This window comes from Cololabis saira, chromosome 6 (assembly GCF_033807715.1).
Source record: "Cololabis saira isolate AMF1-May2022 chromosome 6, fColSai1.1, whole genome shotgun sequence".
Classification (NCBI taxonomy): domain Eukaryota; kingdom Metazoa; phylum Chordata; class Actinopteri; order Beloniformes; family Belonidae; genus Cololabis; species Cololabis saira.
The window spans coordinates 5242382-5267755 of NC_084592.1; the positions used below are offsets into that span (position 1 = coordinate 5242382).

A 25374-nucleotide genomic window follows, 5' to 3' on the forward strand; every position below is an offset into this window, starting at 1 on the left:
TTATGGCGCCTGGATTATACCTGGATTATCCACCTCTGACTGCGGTGTATTCAGTCCGGGGTAATCTGTAGAGTGAGCGATAACAACCAAATCAAATTCCATGTCTTTTCTGACCTGACCTGGCCAAATAAACGTGATTCTGATTCTGATTCGGATATAGGCATGATCCAATCCGGTTATTTAGTACGGAAGAGTATTAGGGCAGGAGAAGAATAAAAATAATATTTAAAGGAGGAAGATTTTTTTTCCATTATGCACTTCGAGAAAAAAGGTGAAATTTCGAATTTATTCACAAAATTTTGACTTTATTCTTGAAATTCTATTTCAACATTAATCTCGACATTTCGACTTTTTTCTCGACATTGACCTTTTCTCGAAGTGCACAATAAAAAAAAATCTTCCCCTCTCAAATATGTTTTCTCTTGCATGGCCCTAATACTCTTCCGGTTATTTAGAACCCAGCCTGTGCACAGGTTTATCATGAGGACCTCCTCCTCAGACAGACACTGTAAAATAGCAAGGGATACTGTTTCACTGCTGATAAATGTTTTCTGTTATTTAAATGACCTTGTATAGCATTCTGTCTTTTGAGATGAAATGTGAACATGTGAAATCCCCGAGCAGGGCTCCAGGCCTAACAGGGAGTCCAAAGGTCAAACACTGTTGTTTCATATCTGTAAACACATTTCCTGTTTACAAAGTGACAGGAAATAGGAAATAGGTCACAGACTCAGTTCAACTCAACTTTATTTATAAAGAACAACACGGTTGACCAAAGTGCTGAACGGAAACAAGGATTCATAGAAAAATATTAAAAACAATTAAAAACATGTAAAACAAATGTGAACATAAAAGCATAGAACAAAAATAAAACAATCAGATAAAACACTAAAACTAAGATTTCAAACTGATTTAAAAGCCAAAGCAAAAAAAGTATGTTTTGAAGGAGGGTTTAACCCTTTTGTAACTGTAATTACATTCAGGCCGCCTGGATTTATTTTGAATTTATGTCAAATGTTCAAAGAATCAGTGCTCCTGCCCATTCTTTTCCCAAGATAACTTTCAATATCTGGCAGTTATTCAATATTACTGTGTGTTCTGACTGTGTAATAACTGTTTAAGGACGGGATTCGGTGTGCTGATGATGCGTAAAGGTGGTCGGTCCACGATGTTATTATGACAGCTCAAAGCTTGATCTCAGTCTTAGAGACGACTAACAGTTACTGATCTGCTGACCTGAGGGACCATGAAGCAGGTCAGGCAGATACTTTGAAGCGAGACCTTGGAGACATTTTAAAACAAATGAAAGAATTTTAAAATCAATGCGTAAAACAAACTGGGAGCCAATGAAGTGACTCTAAAATGGGAGTTTCTTGCTTCAATTAAAAGTCAGGCAGCAACGTTTTGAACTAACTGCAGGCGAGCAAGTGATTTCAATCACTTTATTATACTCTTTCCATTTTGATCAATATGTTTATCTTTCACACAAGTAATCAGAGTAATCAGAAAAAGATACCGTATATGTTTATATATATATGTATATACTTATATACTGTACATATATATGTACATATATACTGTATGTATATACATATATAGTATATTAGTATATTATGTATGTATATATATATATATATATATATATATATATATATATATATATATATATATATATATATATATATATATATATATATATATGTATATAAGATACTGTATTTGTGCTTGTGTTGTTCTCTCATATGTAAGTCGCTTTAGATAAGCGTCTGCTAAATGAAATGACAGTAGTAGTAGTGGGAAAAATGACTTTCTTTCCTTTTTCACACATTTTTTACATCATTTCCAGTTGAAAGGCTAAATGAATGAATGTAAATTCTGATATCAGCAGACAAACAAGTGTCTTTGCAGTTAACCCCCCATGAGTAACCCATGACCTTTATCTGTTACAGATCGAGCACAAGAAGATCTACGGCCCCCTCTGGAGGTCTAAATACGGCCCCATGGTGGTGGTGAACGTGGCCAACGCTGAGCTCATAGAGCAGGTTCTGCGGCAGGAGGGCAGACACCCGATCCGGACAGACATGCCGCACTGGCGCGGCTACAGGGAGCTCAGGAACAAGGCCCACGGACCCCTGACGGCGTGAGCACCCACACATTAACGCACACTTCCTCTGTCCTGGTCCAAAATATTGTCATTGTTGACAGAAACTGTAACATTAAGGTCATGTGAATTCAGCTGGCTTTGCTTGAACAGGTGGACCGGTCCCAAACAGAGCTGGTAGAGGAGCCAAAAATTGTACCGGTACTCAAGTAAAAGTACTGTTACTTCAGAATAATATGACTCAAGTAGAAGTAAAAAGTAGTCATCCAAATAATTACTTGAGTAAAAGTAAAAAAGTACTTGGTGAAAAAACTACTCAAGTACTGAGTAACTGTTGAGTAACGTCTGATTTATTTTTTTAACACAACCATTCAAACAGACAAAAGTACAAAATAATCATCTTCAGGCAAATTAAATCAATAAAATAATACAATAAATTAAAATTAATAAGAAAAATAGCTTAAATTAAAATAATCTTAAAGTAAATTCAAGTACTTTAATAAATCAAATAAATAAAATAATAACAGAATAAAAAAATAAAGCACAAATTTTCCAGCCTTTGTACTTTTCTTTTTTAACCAGCAGAACTAGAACAAGCCCATGAACTCATAGAAACTCTGTGTGTGTTTGAGTCTGTGTAAATGTGACAAAACATGCAAAAACAAACATTTTTCCCAAAGAATCACCCAGTGATGTCATGAGATTGACGCGTACGTGGATAAAAGGGATAAAAGAAAAGTAACAGCTCAACGTAGCCTAATGTAGCGGAGTAAGAGGAACAGTTTCTTCTTCACAAATCTACTCAAGTAAAAGTAAAAAGTATAGTGATTCAAAACTACTCCTAAAAGTACAAAATTTCCCAAAACTTACTCGAGTAAATGTAACGGAGTAAATGTAACTCGTTACTACCACCTCTGTCCACGGCAGAACTGATTCACGGTACAACAACTTTCACTCTGGACCTGATTGATTGCCACAGACAAGACACAGGACAATTTTGCTACCCACCTCTTGTCCCAAATGCTGTTTCTTAGAAAAAAATTTGAAAATTTTATAAAATATACAGGTATATAATCAGAGGTTTATAATCCAGGTGCCATAAAGTAAAAATCCTGTCCAGCAGTTGTTCCAACCATCACTAAACCAGTTCCTCTGCAGGTAGATGGTTGTTAGTGAAAACACCTGTTCTAAATGTACAGGCTGATCCAGAAACACAGTAGCGTTTTTACTTCATGGCATCTGGATTAAACACCTCTGCAAAAAACAACCAATTCCCATGTTGCAAACAGCAGAAATTGCTGTAGCATTGTCTTCACATGCTTCTCCAGAGGGTTGGAACAACTGCTGGACAGGATTTTTACTTTATGGCACCTGGATTAAACACCTCTGTATATAATTAATTAATGCTCTGACGCGTATAATAGGACTCATTAAAAATGTGTCTCCACTACATGTGGGGTGTGAACAAATATCTATAAAGACACATCTAATACAGCAGTCAGAATTAGAGACATCAGTGATTTTACCTTCTGAAAATGAATGTTTGGTGCAGAATTTGTGTTAGTATTCTTCTCCCGCTCCTTCGCAAAATAAATTAGGAAATTGTGTCGAGCTGTCACTTCTTTGACAGGGAAGGCACTCTGTGAAGTGACAGACGAGTAAGTATTTGGGACAAGGATTCAGGGTGTTTTGTGTCCGAACCACTAAAGATGTCAGCAGTATCTTCACAACAAGCCTTCAGGAATGCTAGAAAGAAAAAAAAAAAAAACGGGAGGGTGGGGGGTGCTTGTGGACCATATTTTACTTTGACTAATTGCAGCTTGTCAGTCCTGTCAGACTTGTTGTGGCAGTACCTGCAACTCTTGCTAAATCATCTGGCATCAGAGCAGAACTAGGACAGCTCAGGCAGGCACGTTTCCTTAGAGACGGACTTTGTCTCAGGAAGAGAGAACATGTTTCTATTCAGAACATGTGCGTTAGAAGCTGACACTCATAACAATCTTGCTACTTTACAGTGAGCTAACCACGCCAGTCCTGGCTGCTGTATGGTAAACAAACCCATTATTAGATTAGATGCAACTTTATTGTCATTGCACATTTCAAAAGTACAGGCCAGCATCTAACTAGAAGTGCTTATGCAGTGAAATAAACACAATGTACAGCATATACACATATATACACATATACATACATATGTACAGGACTGTCTCAGAAAATTAGAATATTGTGATTTTCTGTAATGCAATTACAACAATAAAAATGTCCTACATTCTGGATTCATTACAAATCAACTGAAATAGTGAACATGGCTTACAGTTTAAGAAAACTCAAAAACTCAAAAAATTTGAATATTCTGGAAATCTTAATCTTAAACTGTAAGCCATAATCAGCAATAGTAAAATAATAAAAGGCTTGCAATATTTCAGTTGATTTGTAATGAATCCAGAATGTATGACATTTTTTTTTTTTTTTAATTGCATTACAGAAAATAAAGAACTTTATCACAATATTCTAATTTTCTGAGACAGTCCTGTATGTACACAGTGCAGATTAATAAATAGCTATTGCTACAAGGTGCAGGTCAGATACGGATGAATGACAATATTTATCACGAACAGATGAGATGTGATTATGTGATTTACACAGATTTGAATTACAGTATATACATGGATGATTGCAGCATTCACATGAGTGTGGAAGTATTTACAGCAGTGCGAGGAGGTAGTTGGTAAAAAGTCCAGTGCAATTATACAAAAACGTATAACTTAAAATTATACAAAATTATACAAAACCAAAAGATTCTTTCCTGGCTGCTCTGCAGAGTCCGTGACCACAGACCTTCCGTTTCCAGAGAAAAACTGCTGATCTCTTTAATCTTGAGTAGTCAGCAGGAAATGGCGAGCTTATTTAGGACATTACTAATCTTGATAGTTTCTGCTAATCAGGTGAGTCTGAGACTCTCTTTACCAGAAACAAGAATTCAACAGAAATTGTTCATTTATTCAACAATAAGAGCTGCCAGGATGGGTAGCGCAGCCAAAAATCTGAATGAAGAAGTAGCAGTTGAGCAGAGGATAACGGGGAGCAACCACACAGGAAGCAATGGAGGGGAAGCAGCACAAGCCTTCCTGAAAAGATTGATTGATTGATTTTATTTTCTACATGTAAAAAGAGAACAATTAAAAGAGAAGACAAGAAAACAAAACAAAGCAAAAAAAAAATACAGGGAATTTCATCCATTATCACTTAATATCTTAAGTAAGAGTAGGAAGAAGAGTAAACTTATTTAATCCTACCCCCATTCACTAATCATTACTAACATTACTAACTACATGTTTTCTACATAGACACAGAACAGGAGTTGAATGACAAATGCTAAACAGAAGTTACAGATAAAAGAGGGAACCACAAATCAACAGAAACTCTTTTCAATCAGGGAAGTTTCAAAAAGAATAGATAAGAGTCCAATTACCTAAATGTTTTGCATTTACTGTTAGAAATTGCATCATTTTTGTCACATTGAGGACCCAAATGCAGGAGAGACCAGGAGCCAGGAGTTACAAAAAGTAGTGATTTATTCGTCCAAAACAAAACCAAAGCGCTGCCGAGCTGGATACAAAAACCAAAACATGAACAAGAATCAAAAACCAAAACCTGACATGGAAACCACAGAGGGAGGAAACAGTACGGACCAGCAGGGAGCAGGGGAAAGACAAGACCACTCAAACACAAAGACACAGGCTTCAAAATAAAACAGGAAGTCACAAAACCATGACAATTTTGAAGTTTCCAAGAAAATGTCCGAGTCCAGCAAAGCCAGGCTTTCTTTGGGCGAGCTGACAACGGAAATAGGAACACTATTATTCTAAAACCCAATAGGGATCGATCCCTTCCGTCTAGCTATCAGCCACTTTTGTCAGAACTAAATCAATAATAGCATCATTAGACGCAGAAAAAGCATCTGATGAAGTTAAATGGACATTTTTATTCAATCTGTTACCCAACCTTGGTTTAGGAAGGTCATTCTTTCACTGAATTAAAACCCAGTACAGCTCTCCCGGGACCACAGTGGGATTTCACCACAAGGTTTTACAGATTGTCGTGTTACCAGACAAGGATGCTTCCTCTCTCCTCACTGTTTGCTATTTTTGTTGAAGAGCTTAGAGCAGGAGAATGACAAAACCCCCATATTAAAGGAATTTGAGACACTAGGTCACAACACATGATACGTATTTATCCAGATGACGTATTGTCCAGTAGATCCGTGCAAATGTATTCAATAGACTTTTAACAGCATTAATCATTTTAAAAAAATGTCAAACTATACTATTAATTTGCTAAAATCCTGATCAGAGACAGTCAGTACTATAATGGTGATTATCACCTGAACTGCAGCAGCCCAGCTTTCCTCTTGCCATGCATGCTCACATGAAAGGGGGTGTAGGAAATTGCATTTGTGTGAATATGAAATGTGTGAAAATTGCACAAATAAGGTTTTTTGTAGAATTGTTATTATAGAAAAAAAATGGAATCTAAAAAACGTCTGCATTCTACGGAAGCGTATTGCATTCACATGAGAAAAAAAAAATCTGCTCTGTTTTTCTGAATTGACGAGACAATTATTTCAGAATTCCGAGAAAAGTTTTAATGACAAAAAATAAATCTGCTCTGTTTACAACCTGCGAGAAACTCTCACGTGACAAAGTTGACAAACTAATAATAACAATACCATCTATATAACTTAAAGACAACAGTATCTCCCAATGTTTCAAACCAAAAGCAAACCGACCAGCGGGAACGGTCGGGGGGCCATCCTCGGCGTCCGGCCGTCCAGCGGGAACGGTCGGGGGGGCCGTCCTCGGCGACGGGCCGACCACCGAGAACGCCGCTCTCGGGACCGGGCCGATGGTGGCCTCGGGCCAGACGGTGCGTTCAGGACCACCCCCTCCTCCGTGACGCGGCCCCGCGCCGGCCGCTGGTCCGCCTCCAGGACCGCCTCCTCCATGACGCCGCACTGCTCCAGCGCTGGTGCGTCCCGGGCCACCTCCTCCTTGACGCAGCCCTGCTCCGGCTGCTGGTCAGCCTCCACCTCCGGCTCTGCCTCCAATTCTGACTCCGCATCCGACTCCGTCTCAGGAGCCGTCGCCTGGCAACCTGCAGCCACTGCCTCCTGGCCGGTCGGCTGCAGCCCCGCCAGCGCTGCTGCGGCAAATCTCAGGCGTGGTGCCGGGGTGGGCCGCTCCGGGGGTCCCACCGTCTCGGGAGCCGTCGCTTGGCGGCCCGCAGCTTCTGCCTCCCGGCCTGTCAGCTGCGGCGCCGCCAGCCCCTCCCTGCTGCGGCGAACCTCAAGCGTGGCGCAGGGTTGGGTCGCTCCGCGGCCACGAGCGCTTCCAGCCTCGCCTGCTGCTGCTCGCCCTGGTCACGGAGCAGGGCGGCCAGGTCCGCCATGGCATGGGCCAGCGGACCTGGCCTCCAGGGCCCACTCCGTGCCTCCCTCCTCCATCCCGTCGGGCCCCACGTTGGGCGCCAGTGTAGCACGGAGAGTGCTACGGGGCCCGGCCGACAGGATAGAGAGGACACGGAGTTTAGTGCAGAACCCTTTATTTGCCAAAACACACTCACACGTGCCCAAGCACCTTCTCCCACAGCAGCAGACCACCAGTATCACCCGCAGCTTCTCCTTCAGTCTCCCCTTATAAGGCTAGCAGGGTGGAGAGGCTGACGGGCCACACCTGTGTCCCGTCAGCCTGAGTGGCTGCAGCTTCTCCACCCTGCCACAGACAGCTTCTTGCAAGTTGTGAGGTATCTGCTTAATTCAGAAAAACAGAGCAGATTTATTTTTTTTCATTAAAACTTTTTTCCGAATTCTGAGATAATTATCTCGTTAATTCAGAAAAACTGATTTTTTTTTCTCAAGTGAATGCAATACGCTTCCGTAGCATTCATCCCTGATTTCATTCAGTTTGGTTAAAATGTGCCATCAAAATGAATTTCTTCTAATTCATATAAGATACAAAAAACAAAAAACAAATCAACTGCAGAAAAGCTTGATTGTGTTTTAGCTGATCTTACGTGTGGGTTGCAGGATGGGGGCGAAGTGGCAGCACATCCGCAGCATCCTGAACCCTCGCATGCTGAAGCCCAAGCACGTGTCCTCCTACTCCAACACCATCAACGAGGTGGTGACGGACTTCATCCACAGAGTGGACTGGATCAGGGACAGCACCGGGCAGGGAGTCATAGTCCACGACGTCACAGGAGAACTCTACAAGTTTGCTTTTGAAGGTGAGCACATAAGAAATAAACATTATTATTTATTTCAATCAGCTTTGCAAATTCCTCTCTTATTAGGATAACTACACTGCAAAAAGTGGTAGTTAGTACCAAAAAAATTTAGTAGTAAAAAAATCTCATTACATTTAAAACAAGACTCATCACTGGAAAAAACAACAATTTTCACCTGTTTCAAGTAGATTTTCACTTAAAATAAGTAGAAAAATCTGCCAGTGGAACAAGATTTTTTTGCTTGTAATGAGAAGATAAATCTTGTCCCACAGGCAGATTTTTCTACTTATTTCAAGTGAAAATTTACTTGAAACAGCTGAAAATTGTCAAATAACAAGTTATTTTTCTGGTAATGACTCTTGTTTTAAGTGTAATGAGATTTTTTGACTAAAAATGAGACATTTTAACTAGAAATGAGACAAATATTCCTGGTAAGATTTTGAGTTTTTGCAGTGTAACAACTAGAGGGAAGTGTAGAAATGATCAAGCAGCTTAAGAAGATAAAGCATGTTTTGTTAGGAATTTACAGAAGTCTTGTATTTTCTATTGTTGTCAATTGATGCAATTTATAATTGTTATTCTTTTTTTCCTCAAAGTACAATTTCAAAAAACTCAGATGTGAAGAAACAGAACATTAAAAGCAAAGCATAGCACTTTAAGAAGTAATAAAACATATCTGTAGCCACCTTTCTCTGTTTAATATCACATATCATCAGTAAAATAAACCAGGTGAAATGAAAGAGGTTTATTGCACTTGTCCTTGAGTCTTTTCCTGTAGGAGAGGGGGGGAGAACAAACTTGTGATTGTACAGAAAGCGTTGTCATTCAGGGTGTCAGCTGGGAGGAGGTTGCTGAGTCTCCTGGCCTTCACCGCTGATAAGATACTGCTAGATAACTGGTGAACTTGTGAACCTCTGAACTCCAGGTTTCCTGAGCTGCATTAACTAAACCCAAGCTGTCGGCTTCAAAACCCTACTTACTGTATGAATTAGTTCAATAAAAGTCTATGGCCACGGTTACGTGATGTTTTTTAATTCGAAATTAATAATTCCAAATTAAATAATTCAGAATTAAACTATTTTCCTTCGAGTTTACATGGAAATAGTAATTCCGAATTGAGGTTTACATGGAACACATGTTTGATGGTCTTTCTCCAATTCCTCTCCAGGTCTGGGGGTTGGGAAGGTTCTGATTGGATACTGATTGGAAACTTAGCTGCTACAACTTTGAAAAACTCACAATTTTGATGTTTCCTGTTTCCATCTGTTCTTTTAATTATTTCTATTTATTAAATAAATGGTCTCTGCTCTTGACCAGCGTTTACTGCTGCTGCATCTTGAAACTTTGTTTGGAAAACAAGCCCAGCGGAATATAATCGTCATGGAGACAGACGGGGGAGGGAACGAGCGGAAAGAAAGACCAGAATTAATTTAAAGAGGAATGAGTGAATACATGATCGTAGAATTATTCTATTCGGATTTAAAATTGGAATAAACCAGCCACTTACTTCAGAATTAAGTTTAATTCAGAATGGCCATTTTCATTTGGAATTAAGTGTTTACATGGTAATTTTTAATAATTTAAAATCGGATTAAATTTTAATTCTGAATTAAAGAGGAATTAAACTTCCCATGTAAACGCACTGATTGTTAGTTAAGTCAATGTGCATGTGTCACATGTGCATGCCAAACTGGAGCATCAAAACCATGATGACAGAGAGAAATGTACTCAGAATAAGAGAACAAGGTTCTACTAGAAGCTTATCAAGACAATAAAACTATTAACCAAAAAAGTACAAATCTGTGCGTCCGCTAAGGCTAAAGAATTGCATAAATGCTGAGTAATCATTCACATCAACAGAATAAAAACACATGCAGGGACGGTGATTCACGCACTCTGTACTCAAGAAACTGAAAATGCAATGAAAAGTTTGACTGGTTCGCAGGTAAATGATAAAACCTGCTTTCTGGAAAACAACCAGGTTGCTGAACTGGCAGTCCAATAATATTCAATTTTCTTACCATCAAAAACACGGCTTATTTTCACCGTGTGTTTTGGTTGTTTTCCCTCTGCACTGCGACGGATAATCCAATCTACATTCCTGCATTTGAATCGGAGACTGCATCCCTTTAAACTACTATATATACGTTTTCTCCATCTCCCTGTTAAGTTTTAGCACACATTAATTTTATCACCATAACTTCAGTATGTTTAGGTCCGGGTGCTCAGCTATATAACATTAATTGCATCAGTGTACAAATATTACTTGAAACTAACTGGATTTAGTTACATATGTACGTTTCCTTTATTCAAGAGTTACATTTGACTCCAACTCCAAAGTATTAGTATCATAAATAGGAACAGTCACAAACCAGTTCTGTCCAAAGTTACCAAACACGTCAGTCAGCACGTTTCGTGCTCATCTCCAACCAATACGTTATCTTGTGTGTTTAATCATTGTCCGAACAGAAGCGCAAACAGATTTAGATTGAAACAGAGAAACTTTAGCTGGAATTTTTATTATGAGTCTTTTTGCTAAATCTGTGTCATTTCTTTATTTGTTGATACTGTCTGCCTTGTGAAACGTGGACAGTGTTTTGAATAATGTAATATCTTGTAAAAAGTTCACCAGCGTTTGTCTACAGTAGTCCAGAAAGGACATGTGAAACTCTCTTTCATAAAGGCAGTGTGCAGCTTTTGCACTTTTAGTAGCCCTGCAGTTACTGTCACTGTTATAATCTACAAACACAAGTTTCTTAATTTCAGCAGCTAGTTCAGAAATGTTCTATAGTAGGACAGGATAGTAGGCAGTTTGGGTTATATATGTGGATTTGAGAGTTGATTTGAAAACATTCATCTCAGGTTTACTCATCCAAATCGAGGAAAACCACAAAGCAGCTTCAGCTGCCTGGTCGGAGTATCTGGCAATTTATTTTCAGGCATCATGTCAAATGTCCTTTACAATCTTAGCACCATCACACGTCATTTATTTATTCCTTTTTATAATTTTGCTTGTTTTTTCTAATCATCATTCTTTCTAACGCTGTTAAAATCCCACCAGGTATCTGCTCGGTGCTGTTTGAGACCCGCATGGGCTGCATGAACGACGTGGTGCCGGAGGAAACCCAGAAGTTCATCTTCTCCGTGGGGGAGATGTTCCGGCTGTCTCCCATCATCGTCCTCTTCCCCCAGTTCCTCTGGCCCTACCTGCCGTTCTGGAAGCAGTTTGTAGCCACCTGGGACCACCTCTTCAAAGTCGGTGAGCTGCATGCATTTAAAGAAGCCAACAAAATAATAATAATAATCAATTTTATTTATAGAGCGCTTTTAAAAGATCTCAAAGACGCTTCACAGACACAAAGATAAAACATTGAAATCAAGAAAATTAAAAACCACAGGATAAAAAAAAAAAAACATGCACACACTCCACAAACTAACCATTATGTACTTTTTAAATTGGTGTTATTTAATACCAATTATATTTATAAATGAGCAATCGTGTCTGTTTTAACACCGTATGATTTTATATATACATATATATATATATATATATATATATGTATATATATATATATACATACATATATATATATATATATATATATATATATAATATATATATATACACATATATGGTTGTTTTTGGTTCTCTGCTTGCAGACAAAGAGCTGCTAGTTCATATGTGATGCATCAATTCAATTCAATTCAATTCAATTCAATTCAATTCAATTCAATTGTATTTATATAGCATCTACTACAACAGAAGTTGTCTCTAGGATCTTTCCAGAGACCAGAACATGAACCCCGAGCAATTATTACATAAATATATCATAAACAACATCATCATCATTTTAACACCAGGAAAATATTTAAGTAACACTTGAATATTTGCTTTTTTCACCGTTTGAGAGCAGTGAAAACATTTTAGGAAATTTTAAAGACCTATTAAAAACAGGGAAAGAAATGTTTTACACAATTTTGCTAGTTTGAAAAAAATATTTATTCAACCAAAAAAAAAGAAAAATTAAATTAGTGAAGCTTTTGTAGGGAAGAGTATTAGGTCCAGGCAGGAGAAAAATAAAAATAATATTTTAGAGGAGGAAGATTTTTTTTTCCATTATGCACTTTGAGAAAAAAGTCGAAATGTCGAGATAAAAGTTGAAATGTCGAGGAATCGAAATGTCTAGAATAATGTTGAAGTTTTATTTCAAGAATAAAGTCAAAATTTTGTGAATAAAGTTGAAATGTTGAGAAAAAAGATGACATTTTGACTGTATTTCAACATTATTCTTGACATTTCGACTTTTTTCTCGGAAGTGCACAATAAAAAAAAAAATCTTGCCCTCTCAAATATTATTTCTCCTGCATGGCCCTAATACTCTTCCGTACTTTTGCCCACATTTGGCACCAAATTTAGGAATGATACTTACAATAGCAAAGTACAAAATGATCACATAAAATAGGACACAGCTGACAGATAAAAGAAAGCTGTAATTAGCTCATACAAAATAAAAAATAAAATCCTTGCTTCAAACAGAAAGTGTTAGATAAGAGACGGTGTTTTCTGTAACACTCCCCTTTATAGATTAGCTGTCCAACAAGGTTATTAAAGTTTAGCCTTCATGGCCACCTCTGAGGTTGCATGTATTCCAAGGTTGCTGGACTCTCGTGACCCTCTCAAGAGGCAAAGTCCACCATCCATAACCCACGTCAGTGTCAGGGATCCCTCATCCAGCCCTTCTGTCTCCATCTAGTGGGATAATAACATCTACTTACTTGGCAGAAGGGAGGGACAGCGCTCATGCTTCAGTACTAAAGTCACCCTGGCTGATGATTATTTCATCTGTTTGAATGACAGAGAAGAAAAAAGGAAAGACAAAAGTTTTGGCTCCTGCCCTGGATCCTCTGAAGGGTTATGTGATTGCTGCTTGGAGAGAAGTTGAGGCTCATAGGAGGAGCTGTGTTGCACACTGAGTCAGATTACCTTCTTTTTGTGATCAACTGTTTTTTATTATTTTGTTGATGCATGCAATTAAATAGAACAATTATGTACACAATTGTATAGCACCTTTAAATCACCCGTCCCCCCACCCACCCTGTAGAGATCCAACAAGACAGCAATAACACAACAACAGGACAAAACAAGCAACACAAGAAAACTAAAAACTAAAAATTAGATAAATGTTCAGTCAATGTTCAGTTCTTTCAGTTTTTCAATGACATGTGTCCATATTTTTAATGTCCTGGTCCCGCACCATGAATTCTTGCCACTGAAAATTCCATTACTGTATGTAAAATGTCCATAATTAAACCAGTGACATGTTGGTAGATGATGTGGTGGTTTCCATCCAAGAGCAAGCATCTTTTTAGCGGCTGTTAATTACACAACTATTTCTTTGTAATGTAAATTTAACTGAGAGTCGTCATTAATCAGGACCCTGGGAGAACATGGGATTGAGTTTCCAGTGACGTTGGGTATATACAGGACTGTCTCAGAAAATTAGAATATTGTGATAAAGTTCTTTATTTTCTGTAATGCAATTAAAAAAACAAAAATGTCATACATTCTGGATTCATTACAAATCAACTGAAATATTGCAAGCCTTTTATTATTTTAATATTGCTGATTATGGCTTACAGTTTAAGATTAAGATTCACAGAATATTCAAATTTTTTAAAGATAGGATATTTGAGTTTTCTTAAACTGTAAGCCATGATCAGAAATATTAAAATAATAAAAGGCTTTCAATATTTCAGTTAGCTTTCAGCTTTCAATATTACTAATTTTTTGAGACAGTCCTGTATATATACTGACTTTTGGCCAGAATGATAATACAGGCGGGCATTGCCAAAGATATGTGAAGGAAGGATACTTGAACAAAAACTGCAAAGAGGAGAATTGATTTTGTTCATTGCATGTTGTTTTGGTGTTAAATAAGTTCTATGCAGGAAGTTAAAATGATTAAACTGGTGATTAGGATTTTTTGAGGTAAGTTTTAAGTTGGTGAAAATGTGTTTCCAGGGTAGTTCATCACAGATTAGATCAGTCTGCCAACGTGACTGACAAGTAAGGTTTTTATATGTCGACTTGAGAAGTAATTCATACAGTGATGAAGCCTCTGGATTTATTGGCCTTGACAATAAGAGTCCAGTTTTCTGTCCCAGGAAACTCCATACGCTTTCATCCAGGATCTCAGTCTCAGATAAAAGAATAAAGAAGTACCAGGTAGATTATATTGCTGTTTGATGTGGAGAAATGTACGTAAACCTTCATCTCCATAAAGATCTGTTAAAGTATGGACTCCTCTGTCTGTCCAAGGAGGAAAGACAAATGGACGAGAGTCAGAAGCAGAGAATGGTTATGAAAAATTGGAGATTCCAAGTCCCATTTTTGTGTTGTTTTTGTGATCTTCTGTGCTACTTGCCAACTCAGTAACAGGGCTGCGTTTACCTCCTGATGTTTAATGCGAACCAGGATGACGGAGAGCTCAACGCAGAGCAGTTCACTCACAAAAACATCAGGTGTTTCTCCTGAGACGGGGATGAAATGACAAAAGTCTGGTCTGGTGTCTGGCAGCGGAGAGGCTGGTGAAGAAGAAAATGGAGGAGATCGAGCAGAAGGTGGACCTGGACAAGAACGTGGAGGGAGCGTACCTCACTCACCTGCTGCTCAGTGAGAAGATGACGGTGACGGAGATCCTGGGCAGCATCACGGAGCTGCTGCTGGCAGGAGTGGACACGGTGAGGGTTACAGCCGGCACACTGCCCCTCGCTCCGTACACTTACTGCCTTAACCCTGGTGCTGTCTTAGGGTCAGGGAACGAGGAAGGGAAGAAGGGAGGAAAGAAGGAGGGAAGGGAGGAAGGAAAGAAGGAAGGAAGGGAGAAAAGTAGGAAGGAAGGAAAGAAGGAAGGAAGGAAGGAAGGAAGGAAGGAAGGAAGGAAGGAAGGAAGGAAGGAAGGAAGGAAGGAAGGAAGGAAGGAAGGGAGGAAAGAAGGAAGGAAGGAAGGAAGGAAGGAAGGAAGGAAGGAAGGAAGGAAGGAAGGAAGGAAGGAAGGGAGAAAAGAAGGCAGGAAGGGAGGAAAGAAGGAAGGAAGGAAGGAAGGAAGGAAGGAAGGAAGGAAGGAAGGAAGGAAGGAAGGGAGGAAAGAAGGAAGGAAGGAAGGAAGGAAGGAAGGAAGGAAGGAAGGAAGGAAGGAAGGAAGGAAGGGAGAAAAGAAGGCAGGAAGGGAGGAAAGAAGGAAGGAAGGAAGGAAGGAAGGAAGGAAGGAAGGAAGGAAGGAAGGAAGGAAGGAAGGAAGGAAGGGAGAAAAGAAGTGAGAAAGGGAGGAAAGAAGGGAGAAAAGAAGGAAGGAAGGAAGGAAGGAAAGATGGGAGGAAAGAAGGAAGGAAGGAAGGAAGGAAGGAAAGAAGGGAGGAAAGAAGGAAGGAAGGGGAAAAGAAGGAAGGAAGGGAGGAAAGAAGGCAGGAAGGGAGAAAAGAAGGAAGGAAGGGAGGAAAGAAGGAAGGAAGGAAGGAAGGAAGGGAGGAAAGAAGTGAGAAAGGGAGGAAAGAAGGGAGAAAAGAAGGAAGGAAGGAAGGAAGGAAAGATGGGAGGAAAGAAGGAAGGAAGGAAGGAAGGAAAGAAGGGAGGAAAGAAGGAAGGAAGGGGGAAAAGAAGGAAGGAAGGGAGAAAAGAAGGAAGGAAAGAAGGAAGGAAGGGAAAAAGAAGTGAGAAAGGGAGGAAAGAAGGGAGAAAAGAAGGAAGGAAGGAAGGAAGGAAAGATGGGAGGAAAGAAGGAAGGAAGGGGGAAAAGAAGGAAGGGAGGGAGAAAAGAAGGAAGGAAAGAAGGAAGGAAGGGAAAAAGAAGGAAGGAAAGGAGAAAACAAGGAAAGAATTACAAGGGGAGAAAATAAGGAAGGAAAGGAGTAAAGAAGGAAGGAAGGGAGAAAAGAAGAAGGGAGAAGGAAGGAGAGAGCAGGAGGAAAGAAGGAACAGGAGAATGAGGTCATTTTGACCCAAAGACAGTACAAGGGTTAAAGAACGTCTTTCCCATAATCAACACATACACAAGGCAAGACAACACCCCAGCGTTATATAGACAGATATACAAATATTTCTCCTCGATTTTTCAACATATATAGTATATTTTGCAGCCAGATCAGTTTTTTTTGTGATCAAATGTTTGTATTTATATTTCATTTTTTTTAAATTATAAACGGTGGCATCCACAATGATGTCAAACAAACATTATACACATATTTTCACCCCCTTCCAAACCCACCCCTCAGACCTAAGCATTCCATGAGAATAATAATAATAATAATAAGAATAAGAATAATTAATAATAAGAGAAACAGAAAAAAAGATACGGTAATACAACAATAAAAAACAAACAAAACAAACAAACAAAAAAAAGGACAAAATAAAACAAAGGCAAAACATAATAATATCAAAAACTGGACTATGATAGCTGCAACAAGGTAGTCTATATCAATTTGAAATACATCTTTCAAGTTTGGCTTTAATCTGATCTGCTGCCATAAACCAAAATAAGATATTTTGTTATTTTGCATTATGGATTCAGGCTGTAGATATTTCCAGATAGATAATATCAAGAAAAGTCAGATACCAATGGGAGATGTTAAGCGTGTTTTGTGGTTTCCATCTTACTGCAATTATCTTTCTTGCTGCTGTTAGGCCAGCAAGCAAAATTTGTTCATAGTGAAGCATTAAATGTGGATAAATTATTTAAAATAAGTGTTTGAGGGTTTACTGGAATATTCTGTACTGTTATCGAGGATAATGCAGTTGCAACCTGTTGCCAGGAGAACAGTAGTACGTCCGAATTAATGCATACTGATATTTACTCTAAAGTGTGCCAAATTTAAGTAGACTTTTTGAGTATATATATATATATTTGAGTATATATATGGCATTTCAGACGCACCGATGGTTCCAATTTTAGAGTGGTGCACATGCGCATGGGCAATGCATTTGTTTTCATATGTCAACAGGGTGTGAATACTGTAGCTCAGCTGGTTGCTGTTTGTACCCTGGTGCAAATAGTCACTCCGTTATGAGAATGTAAGACACTGCAATGTAAAGAATTGAGTCAAACCAGTTCTGCTCTTCAACAAGGACTCTGTAAATAAAACACGAGCCTCTCATGAAGTTTAGTAGGAGAGATAACGCTCACCTCGGCGACCAGGTCCCTCATTCATGTGCTTCAAAAACTGATTTTGCCTGATAAATCACATTTAAATTTACACTTACACACAATCTTTAATTCATGTTATTTGATGTAAAGATGTGTTTTAATATCAGTTCTCTTTGGGAGCCTCTTTTTAGACTAAACTAGACTTTCCCTTAAACAACAAATCTAATTAGGGCCCAAGCACTTGCAGTGCGAAGGCCCTATTGTATCTGTAGGAATTTTTTATTCTTTCTTTCTTTCTTTTGACGAAAGGAGGGCCTTTTTTCCCCCCTAAAAGTGCCCAAAAGTCACCAAATTATGCACGCAAGCCAGGCCTGGCGAAAAATGTGATATTTTATGGTTTGCATTAATGGGCGTGGCAAAATGGCTCAACAGCGCCCAAAAAGCTCAAAAACTTCGTGCCTCAAGCCCCACAATACGGTTTGACGTACATGCACGAAAATCGCTACACACCTGTATCATGTCGCAACTTAGTCTCTTGGCGCCATGGCCGAAACCGAAAAGGAAGTAGGCCATTTTCAATTAATCGTGTAATTTTGGCGCAATTTATGCCATTCCTTCGGCAGTTAATACGGCCCGAACCGTAAAGAAGCCATAATTGGTGCAAATTAGCCCCGCCCCTTCTTCTGATTGGTCGATATTTCATAGTCCCTATTTTCTACCATAACTTTTGAATTGTTTGACATAGGAAGTCGTGGGTGGTGCCATTTCTGATATGCTTATGGGGTGCGGTGGCCATGAGTGCGAGGGCCCGTTCATTGCTGCATACAGCTTTAATTATTTTCCCCCAATTTTAATGGCTTTTTTCTGAACTTTGCCATACTCCAAAACAAGTTTTGTACACCCATCACGTCTGGTGAAAATGTTTAAATATCGGTGCCACAAAAGGGCATGAAGAAATGGGTCAATAGCGCTACCTTGAAAATTTAAAAACTCGAGCCCCTCATGAGTTTTGCCTACATGCATGAAAATTGGGAGTTTCATGTAAATGAAACTACCAACAGCATGGAAAAGTCTCAAGGACCCATATTCTTAAATGTACAGGAAAACCCAGCATTTTTAATTGAATTTGGGATTTTGGGCCGATTTGTGATTTGCAGACCTCAATTCTGAACGAAATTCTCCCAGAGATCCCCGAGAGCTTTTTTATTTTTTCGTTCAGAGTCTCACCCGTGACGTTGCAAAATTTGACTTTCCCATCGAAAATTTGAATTGTTCTTATTCTGCCCTGCATTGTCACAGAGGCCTCAGCTGTCCTGTGTATGATCAGAGTGGAGCTCTGAACAGGTCCACGTGATATTTAGTCATACATAGTGCCTCTTCGTGGCAACAGGAAGTGACTCACGACATTTCGATGTGGCTGATCTGAGATTATGGTCGAACAGATGTCAAACCTGGTCCAATCCATGCTTAAGTTTGTTGGGCCACTGCATTAGTCTGCTGGATCAAATAAAGCCCGCCACAGAGCCACGATAAACAAATTGGCACCATTTCAGGCGAGAGGTTACTTGAGGAGTCAAGTTTCTATACAAGCAGTTTCAGGATCCATTGTATGTTGTGATGATTATTCCTGTTGACCAACTTGTCTTCCCCAGTTGTAACATTGAACCCCCCCACCCCCACAAACACCAACTTCCCAGACAGCTGGACTATGAAAATGGAGCAATTTATCAGTAAAGGATCAAATAGGCAGAACAGGATGTAGCAGAGAATGTGAAACTGAAAAGTCATAACCTGCTCCAGACACCAAGAGCTTAATTTAACGGGCCTCAATTTCCTTCCACCCAGTCAACCTTCAAGGTTACGTCTGTCCAAGCTTCCAGAAGTCAGGACTCAAACAAAGGAAGAAGGCAAATAATGTATGAGCAAAACAATCTTTATTGATGGTTTGTGGCGACGTCAGCGGCCACCCCAGTCTGGTTCCTGGCCACGTCGGAGACCACCGCAGTCTGGTTCCTGGCCGCGTCCGACACCACCCCAGTCTGGTTCCTGGCCGCGTCCGACACCACCACAGTCTGGTTCCTGGCCGCGTCCGACACCACCACAGTCTGGTTCCTGGCCGCGTCCGAGACCACCACAGTCTGGTTCCTGGCCGCGTCCGACACCACCACAGTCTGGTTCCTGGCCGCGTCCGACACCACCACAGTCTGGTTCCTGGCCGCGTCCGACACCACCACAGTCTGGTTCCTGGCCGCGTCCGAGACCACCACAGTCTGGTTCCTGGCCGCGTCCGAGACCACCACAGTCTGGTTCCTGGCCGCGTCCGAGACCACCACAGTCTGGTTCCTGGCCGCGTCCGAGACCACCACAGTCTGGTTCCTGGCCGCGTCCGAGACCACCACAGTCTGGTTCCTGGCCGCGTCGGAGACCACCACAGTCTGGTTCCTGGCCGCGTCCGAGACCACCACAGTCTGGTTCCTGGCCGCGTCCGAGACCACCACAGTCTGGTTCCTGGCCGCGTCCGAGACCACCACAGTCTGGTTCCTGGCCGCGTCCGAGACCACCACAGTCTGGTTCCTGGCCGCGTCCGAGACCACCACAGTCTGGTTCCTGGCCGCGTCCGAGACCACCACAGTCTGGTTCCTGGCCGCGTCCGAGACCACCACAGTCTGGTTCCTGGCCGCGTCCGAGACCACCACAGTCTGGTTCCTGGCCGCGTCCGAGACCACCACAGTCTGGTTCCTGGCCGCGTCCGAGACCACCACAGTCTGGTTCCTGGCCGCGTCCGAGACCACCACAGTCTGGTTCCTGGCCACGTCCGAGACCACCACAGTCTGGTTCGTGGCCACGTCCGAGACCACCCCAGTCTGGTTCGTGGCCACGTCCGAGACCACCCCAGTCTGGTTCGTGGCCACGTCCGAGACCACCCCAGTCTGGTACGTGGCCACGTCCGAGACCACCACAGTCTGGTACGTGGCCACGTCCGAGACCACCACAGTCTGGTTCGTGACCACGTCCGAGACCACCACAGTCTGGTTCGTGGCCACGTCCGAGACCACCACAGTCTGGTTCGTGGCCACGTCCGAGACCACCACAGTCTGGTTCGTGGCCACGTCCGAGACCACCACAGTGTGGTTCGTGGCCACGTCCGAGACCACGACAGTCTGGTTCGTGGCCACGTCCGAGACCACCCCAGTCTGGTTCCTGGCCACGTCAGCCACAAGGGTAGCCATTTCTTCCACTTCGTTGGTTTCCAGTTGAACTGAAAGACACGGTCAAGTTTAGTTGTACCTTTTACCTTGGTTGAGTACACCTTGACAATATATGCTGTTGTGATGCCAACGAGAGTTGTTCCTCACCCAACCTGCTCACCTTCTTTAAGATGTTTGAGCAACATGGAATCCATTGACTGGACAAGTCCCAGAGTTCTTGGATCATTATCATTTGAAGACAAGTCTAACACAGAGAGATGAGTTTAGCTTTAGGATAGATATGACAGCACAACATCATAAACAATTTTCATACCAGTCTGTCTTCTGTGGAGCAGATCAGATCTTTGATTTGGGGCATCTATTGACAAGCTCAATCCTGTGGACATTTAAGTTTCCATAAAGATACTTTCTATTCAACAGTAAAGAACAAAACTTCTTTGGAAATTCAAAAGTAACCTTAACTCCACAAACCTTTGGCAACAACCTCAGCCGCCACACAAACCACCAGAAACCAAACGCCTTCCATTGTTGAGATGAAGTGAAGGTACAATCACCAGGTGAGGTTTAAAAAGTCTCATCATGCATATGTTGCAGGTGATCTTCATCTGGTTTAATTGGCTTTCTCCTCTGAAGTGTCAACATTTAATTATATTCAGACTTCAGACTATGGCAGCACGGTGGCTTAGTGGTTAGCACTGTTGCCTCACAGCAAGAAGGTTCCCGGTTCGACTCCCAGGCCCAGCAGGGTATTTCTGTGTGGAGTAACGTGCACCCAGGTGTGTTATACATCAAAATGTGCGTCTCCATCCTGCGATGATGGGCATTACTTTTCTCAGTCAAAAGCATTACCGTGGTGACGATAGACGCCAAAAAGCGCGCCCCCCCTTCATCTGATTGGTCCATATTTGATAGTTCCTATTTTCTGCAATATATTTTGAATGGTTTGACATAAAGACTCATGGGTGGTGTCATCGGACATGGTTTTGAGGACTTGACCTTCATTGGCATGAATTAGCCCCGCCCCTTCTTCTGATTGGTCGATATCTGATAGTTCCTACTTTCTGCCATAACTTTTGAATGGTTTGACATAGAGAGTCGTGGGTGGTTCCACTAAATGTCCAGTCCTGAAGAATAATACATCAAGTCATACAAGCTTCCACTGCAGCCTGAACATGCACAAGGGTGGAGGACCGTTCATCGCTGCTTGCAGCTTTAATTATTATTTAATTTGTGTACAGCTGACAGTTGTAAACAGAAATCCAAGAAGTTAGTTATGACAACAACACATATAACAGTACCACTCCATCAGTAAAGAATCTAACAAACTACAACCTACTTTTTCAAGGTAACCATTTGGATTTTGTAGCTGCAATCAAGTACAACTCTCACCACAAACAGGAATAAACGCATGACTATCATTCAGAGGGGAATAGTCCTGAATTAGCTGTGCCTAACTTACATTGTCTTGAAAGCGCTATCGGGACTTTTCATGTTATAAATTGGACATTCATAAAAAAATGGAACCATTTATGAAAAAAAAAATATTTGGATTCTTTCCATGACATGACCTCCTTCATGGATACGGATACTAGTCCTATAAATTTAACCCAGTACTGAACTTTATCTTTTCAGTTTTTGCATATATGCATATACTTGCATAGGCAAGGCAAGTTTATTTGTATAGCACAATTCAACAAAAGGTAATTCAAAGTTCTTTAAATAAACATTAAAAGCAGCAAGACACAATTGAACAGTAAATAACAAATAAAATGATAAGAAAAGAGGTAAAATAATAAAAGCACAAGTTATTAAAAAGTAAGGGCAGTAGAGTACAGCAGGTTCATCTCATTCTTACAATGGCAAGAATTACGTTTCTATACGGTCAAAACGTACAAAGACCAGGTCAAATACAGAATTACCAAAGTAATCTGTAACAATTTGTACGGTGAATTAAACCAATTTGACAATTCTATACCACAATGCCTGTTTCCAGGTCTTATTTCACACAACTGAGGAGAATTACGTTTCTATACGGTCAACACGTACAAAGACCGGGTCAAATACAGTATTACAAAAGTAATGTGTGCCGATTTATCGATCTGTGCAATAAAAGTCTCTGTTTGCATGTCCCTGTGTTGCAGACCTCCAACACCATCTCCTGGGCTCTGTACAACCTGGCCAAGGAGCCAGAGATCCAGCAGCAGTTGTACCAGGAAGTGATCAGTGTTTGTCCCGGAGACAAGGTTCCCACCAGCGACGACATCGCTCACATGCCGTTCCTGAAGGCCGTCATCAGAGAGACATTACGGTCAGATCTTTCTCTTTTCTCCAAACTCCCTCTCAGCCAGACATGAACCAAACACCACAGGTTGTTTGTTTAAACTAGACTCAGGCTCAAAGGACAAAAATATCTTCGAAGCAACAAAATTATGCACATTTGTTTCTCAATAAAAGCACTAAAATATACAGGACTGTCTCAGAAAATTAGAATATTGTGATAAAGTTCTTTATTTTCTGTAATGCAATTAAACTAAAAAGTCATACATTCTGGATTCATTAAAAATCAACTGAAATATTGCAAGCCTTTTATTATTTTAATATTGCTGATTATGGTTTAAGATTAATATTTCCAGAATATTCAAATGTTTTGAGATAGGATATTTGAGTTTTCTTAATTTCTCTTTTTTCAAAATTTTCCTGTATATTGATTGGCAACATTTTCTTATGAGCTTTCCACATAATTTGCAGAATTCTGTGGTCCACTAATTCAAGAAAGTATATAGTAACACTCTTAAAGACTTGGCAATATGGCTTGAATTAGTGAAATATTGAATGATCTTTTACACGCCAAAGGGTCAAAAACATCAATACGCATCTATTTATTAAAGCAGTGCCACAATAATTGGGGATTCTTTTCTATTTACACAGTTAGTTAAAACAATCAATACCTCAAATGTGAAGTTGTTTGGTTTTAATCTTCACAAAACCGGCAATGATAAATGTCATCGTTAAAACTATCTCATATGTAAATGTTTACTGCTACATTTCACAGGAACATTTCAATCAATGCTTCACTTGGTGGTTACCTCAGTATATCAGATGAAGATAAGCTAGACATTAAAGGTATTTCTGTGTCGATTAAACATTTATTTGCTTGTGTGTCGAGGTCAATGGAGCGCTGCGGTAAATGATTGCTCTGCTGAGCGTACAGAGGGAGATGGTGTTGACTGGTTGCTGCTTTGCTTCCTCAGACTGTATCCAGTGGTGCCGGGAAACGCACGCGTCACCGTGGAGGATGAGATCGTTGTTGGCGATCATCTGTTTCCTAAGAAGGTGAGGCGTGTGGAAACGGCCCCAGGCCCTCACCGCCAACGGAGCTCCGTGACATTTAAACAGCACTGTTTTAGATCAGACTCTCAGATAAACGTGTGCACGCTGGGCCGTTTAGCAGGTTTACAGAAGTCCTGTGCATCAAGAAACAGCAGATCTTTGAAGGTTTTCCTCAGCATGAAGGCCAGGTTTATGAACATCTGCACCTCAGAGTTTGATCATGAAACTATGGAAGAGTATTAGGGCAGGAGAAAAAGAAAAATAATATTTTAGAGGAGGAAGATTTTTTTTTCATTATGCACTTCGAGAAAAAAGTGGAAATGTCGAGAATAATGTTGAAGTACAATTTCGAGAAAAAAGTCGAAATGTTGACAAAAAAGTCAAAATTTCGTGAATAAAGTTGAAATGTTCAGAAAAAAGGCGAAATTTTGACTTTATTCACGAAATTTCGGCTTTTTTCTCAAAATTGTATTTCAACATTAATCTCGACATTTTGACTTTTTTCTTGAAATTGTATTTCAACATTAATTTCAACTTTTTTCTCAACATTTCGACTTTTTTCTCGAAGTGCTCAATAAAAAAAAATCTTCCCCTCTCAAATATTTTGTCTCCTGCATGGCCCTGATACTCTTCCGTAATAAACCAGCTGTTCAAAGGAGCTTGGTAAGAACTTCTGACAGTAGTTTCTGTGTTATTGAAACCTGATTGGAAACATTTACACATCTCAAAACACTATATTATAAGACTCAGCAATGGAAAAACATGAAGTAAAAATAGGAAATAAGATAAAAGTGTATTGATGAGATTCAGCTAGAGTGAGGTAACTCATGGTGGTGTTTCTCCTCCAGACCCTGTTCCATCTGTGCCACTACGCCGTGTCCTTCGATGAGAACACGTTCCCCGAGCCGCTCAGGTTCCTGCCCCAGCGCTGGCTCCGGGGGGCCGAGGATAAATCCAAGCATCACCCCTTCGGCTCCGTGCCCTTCGGGTTCGGGATCCGGGCGTGTTTAGGGCGGCGGGTGGCTGAACTCGAGATGTATCTCCTTCTGTCCAGGGTAAGAGCATTTGATACTAAAGAATTGATGTTTGAATAAGCAACATTTTTAAATAAAAAAATTATTTCTCACATGAATAATTTAAACCTCTCACATATATTGTGGGCCTGCCCAAAACTGCAGGTGTACTGGAAAGATATTAAAATGGAAATCCAACATATTTTGATGATAAAACTAAAACTTGATCCAAAGTTATTTATTTTGGGCAAAATTGGGCAAAAGAAATAATCTATACATTAACACTATATGTTACA

General features: G+C 40.4%; 1 protein-coding gene across 1 annotated transcript in view; it reads left to right on the forward strand.

The window, feature by feature from the left end:
* The window catches only part of LOC133445710 (sterol 26-hydroxylase, mitochondrial), a 29239-nt gene that overhangs the window by 1158 nt on the left and 2707 nt on the right, over positions 1 to 25374 (forward strand). The window contains exons 2-8 of the mRNA XM_061723076.1: positions 1950 to 2140; positions 8187 to 8386; positions 11448 to 11645; positions 14964 to 15127; positions 22877 to 23043; positions 23987 to 24068; positions 24914 to 25120. Of these exons, the coding sequence (XP_061579060.1) occupies positions 1950 to 2140; positions 8187 to 8386; positions 11448 to 11645; positions 14964 to 15127; positions 22877 to 23043; positions 23987 to 24068; positions 24914 to 25120 (1209 nt within the window). The remainder of the gene's footprint in view (positions 1 to 1949; positions 2141 to 8186; positions 8387 to 11447; positions 11646 to 14963; positions 15128 to 22876; positions 23044 to 23986; positions 24069 to 24913; positions 25121 to 25374) is intronic.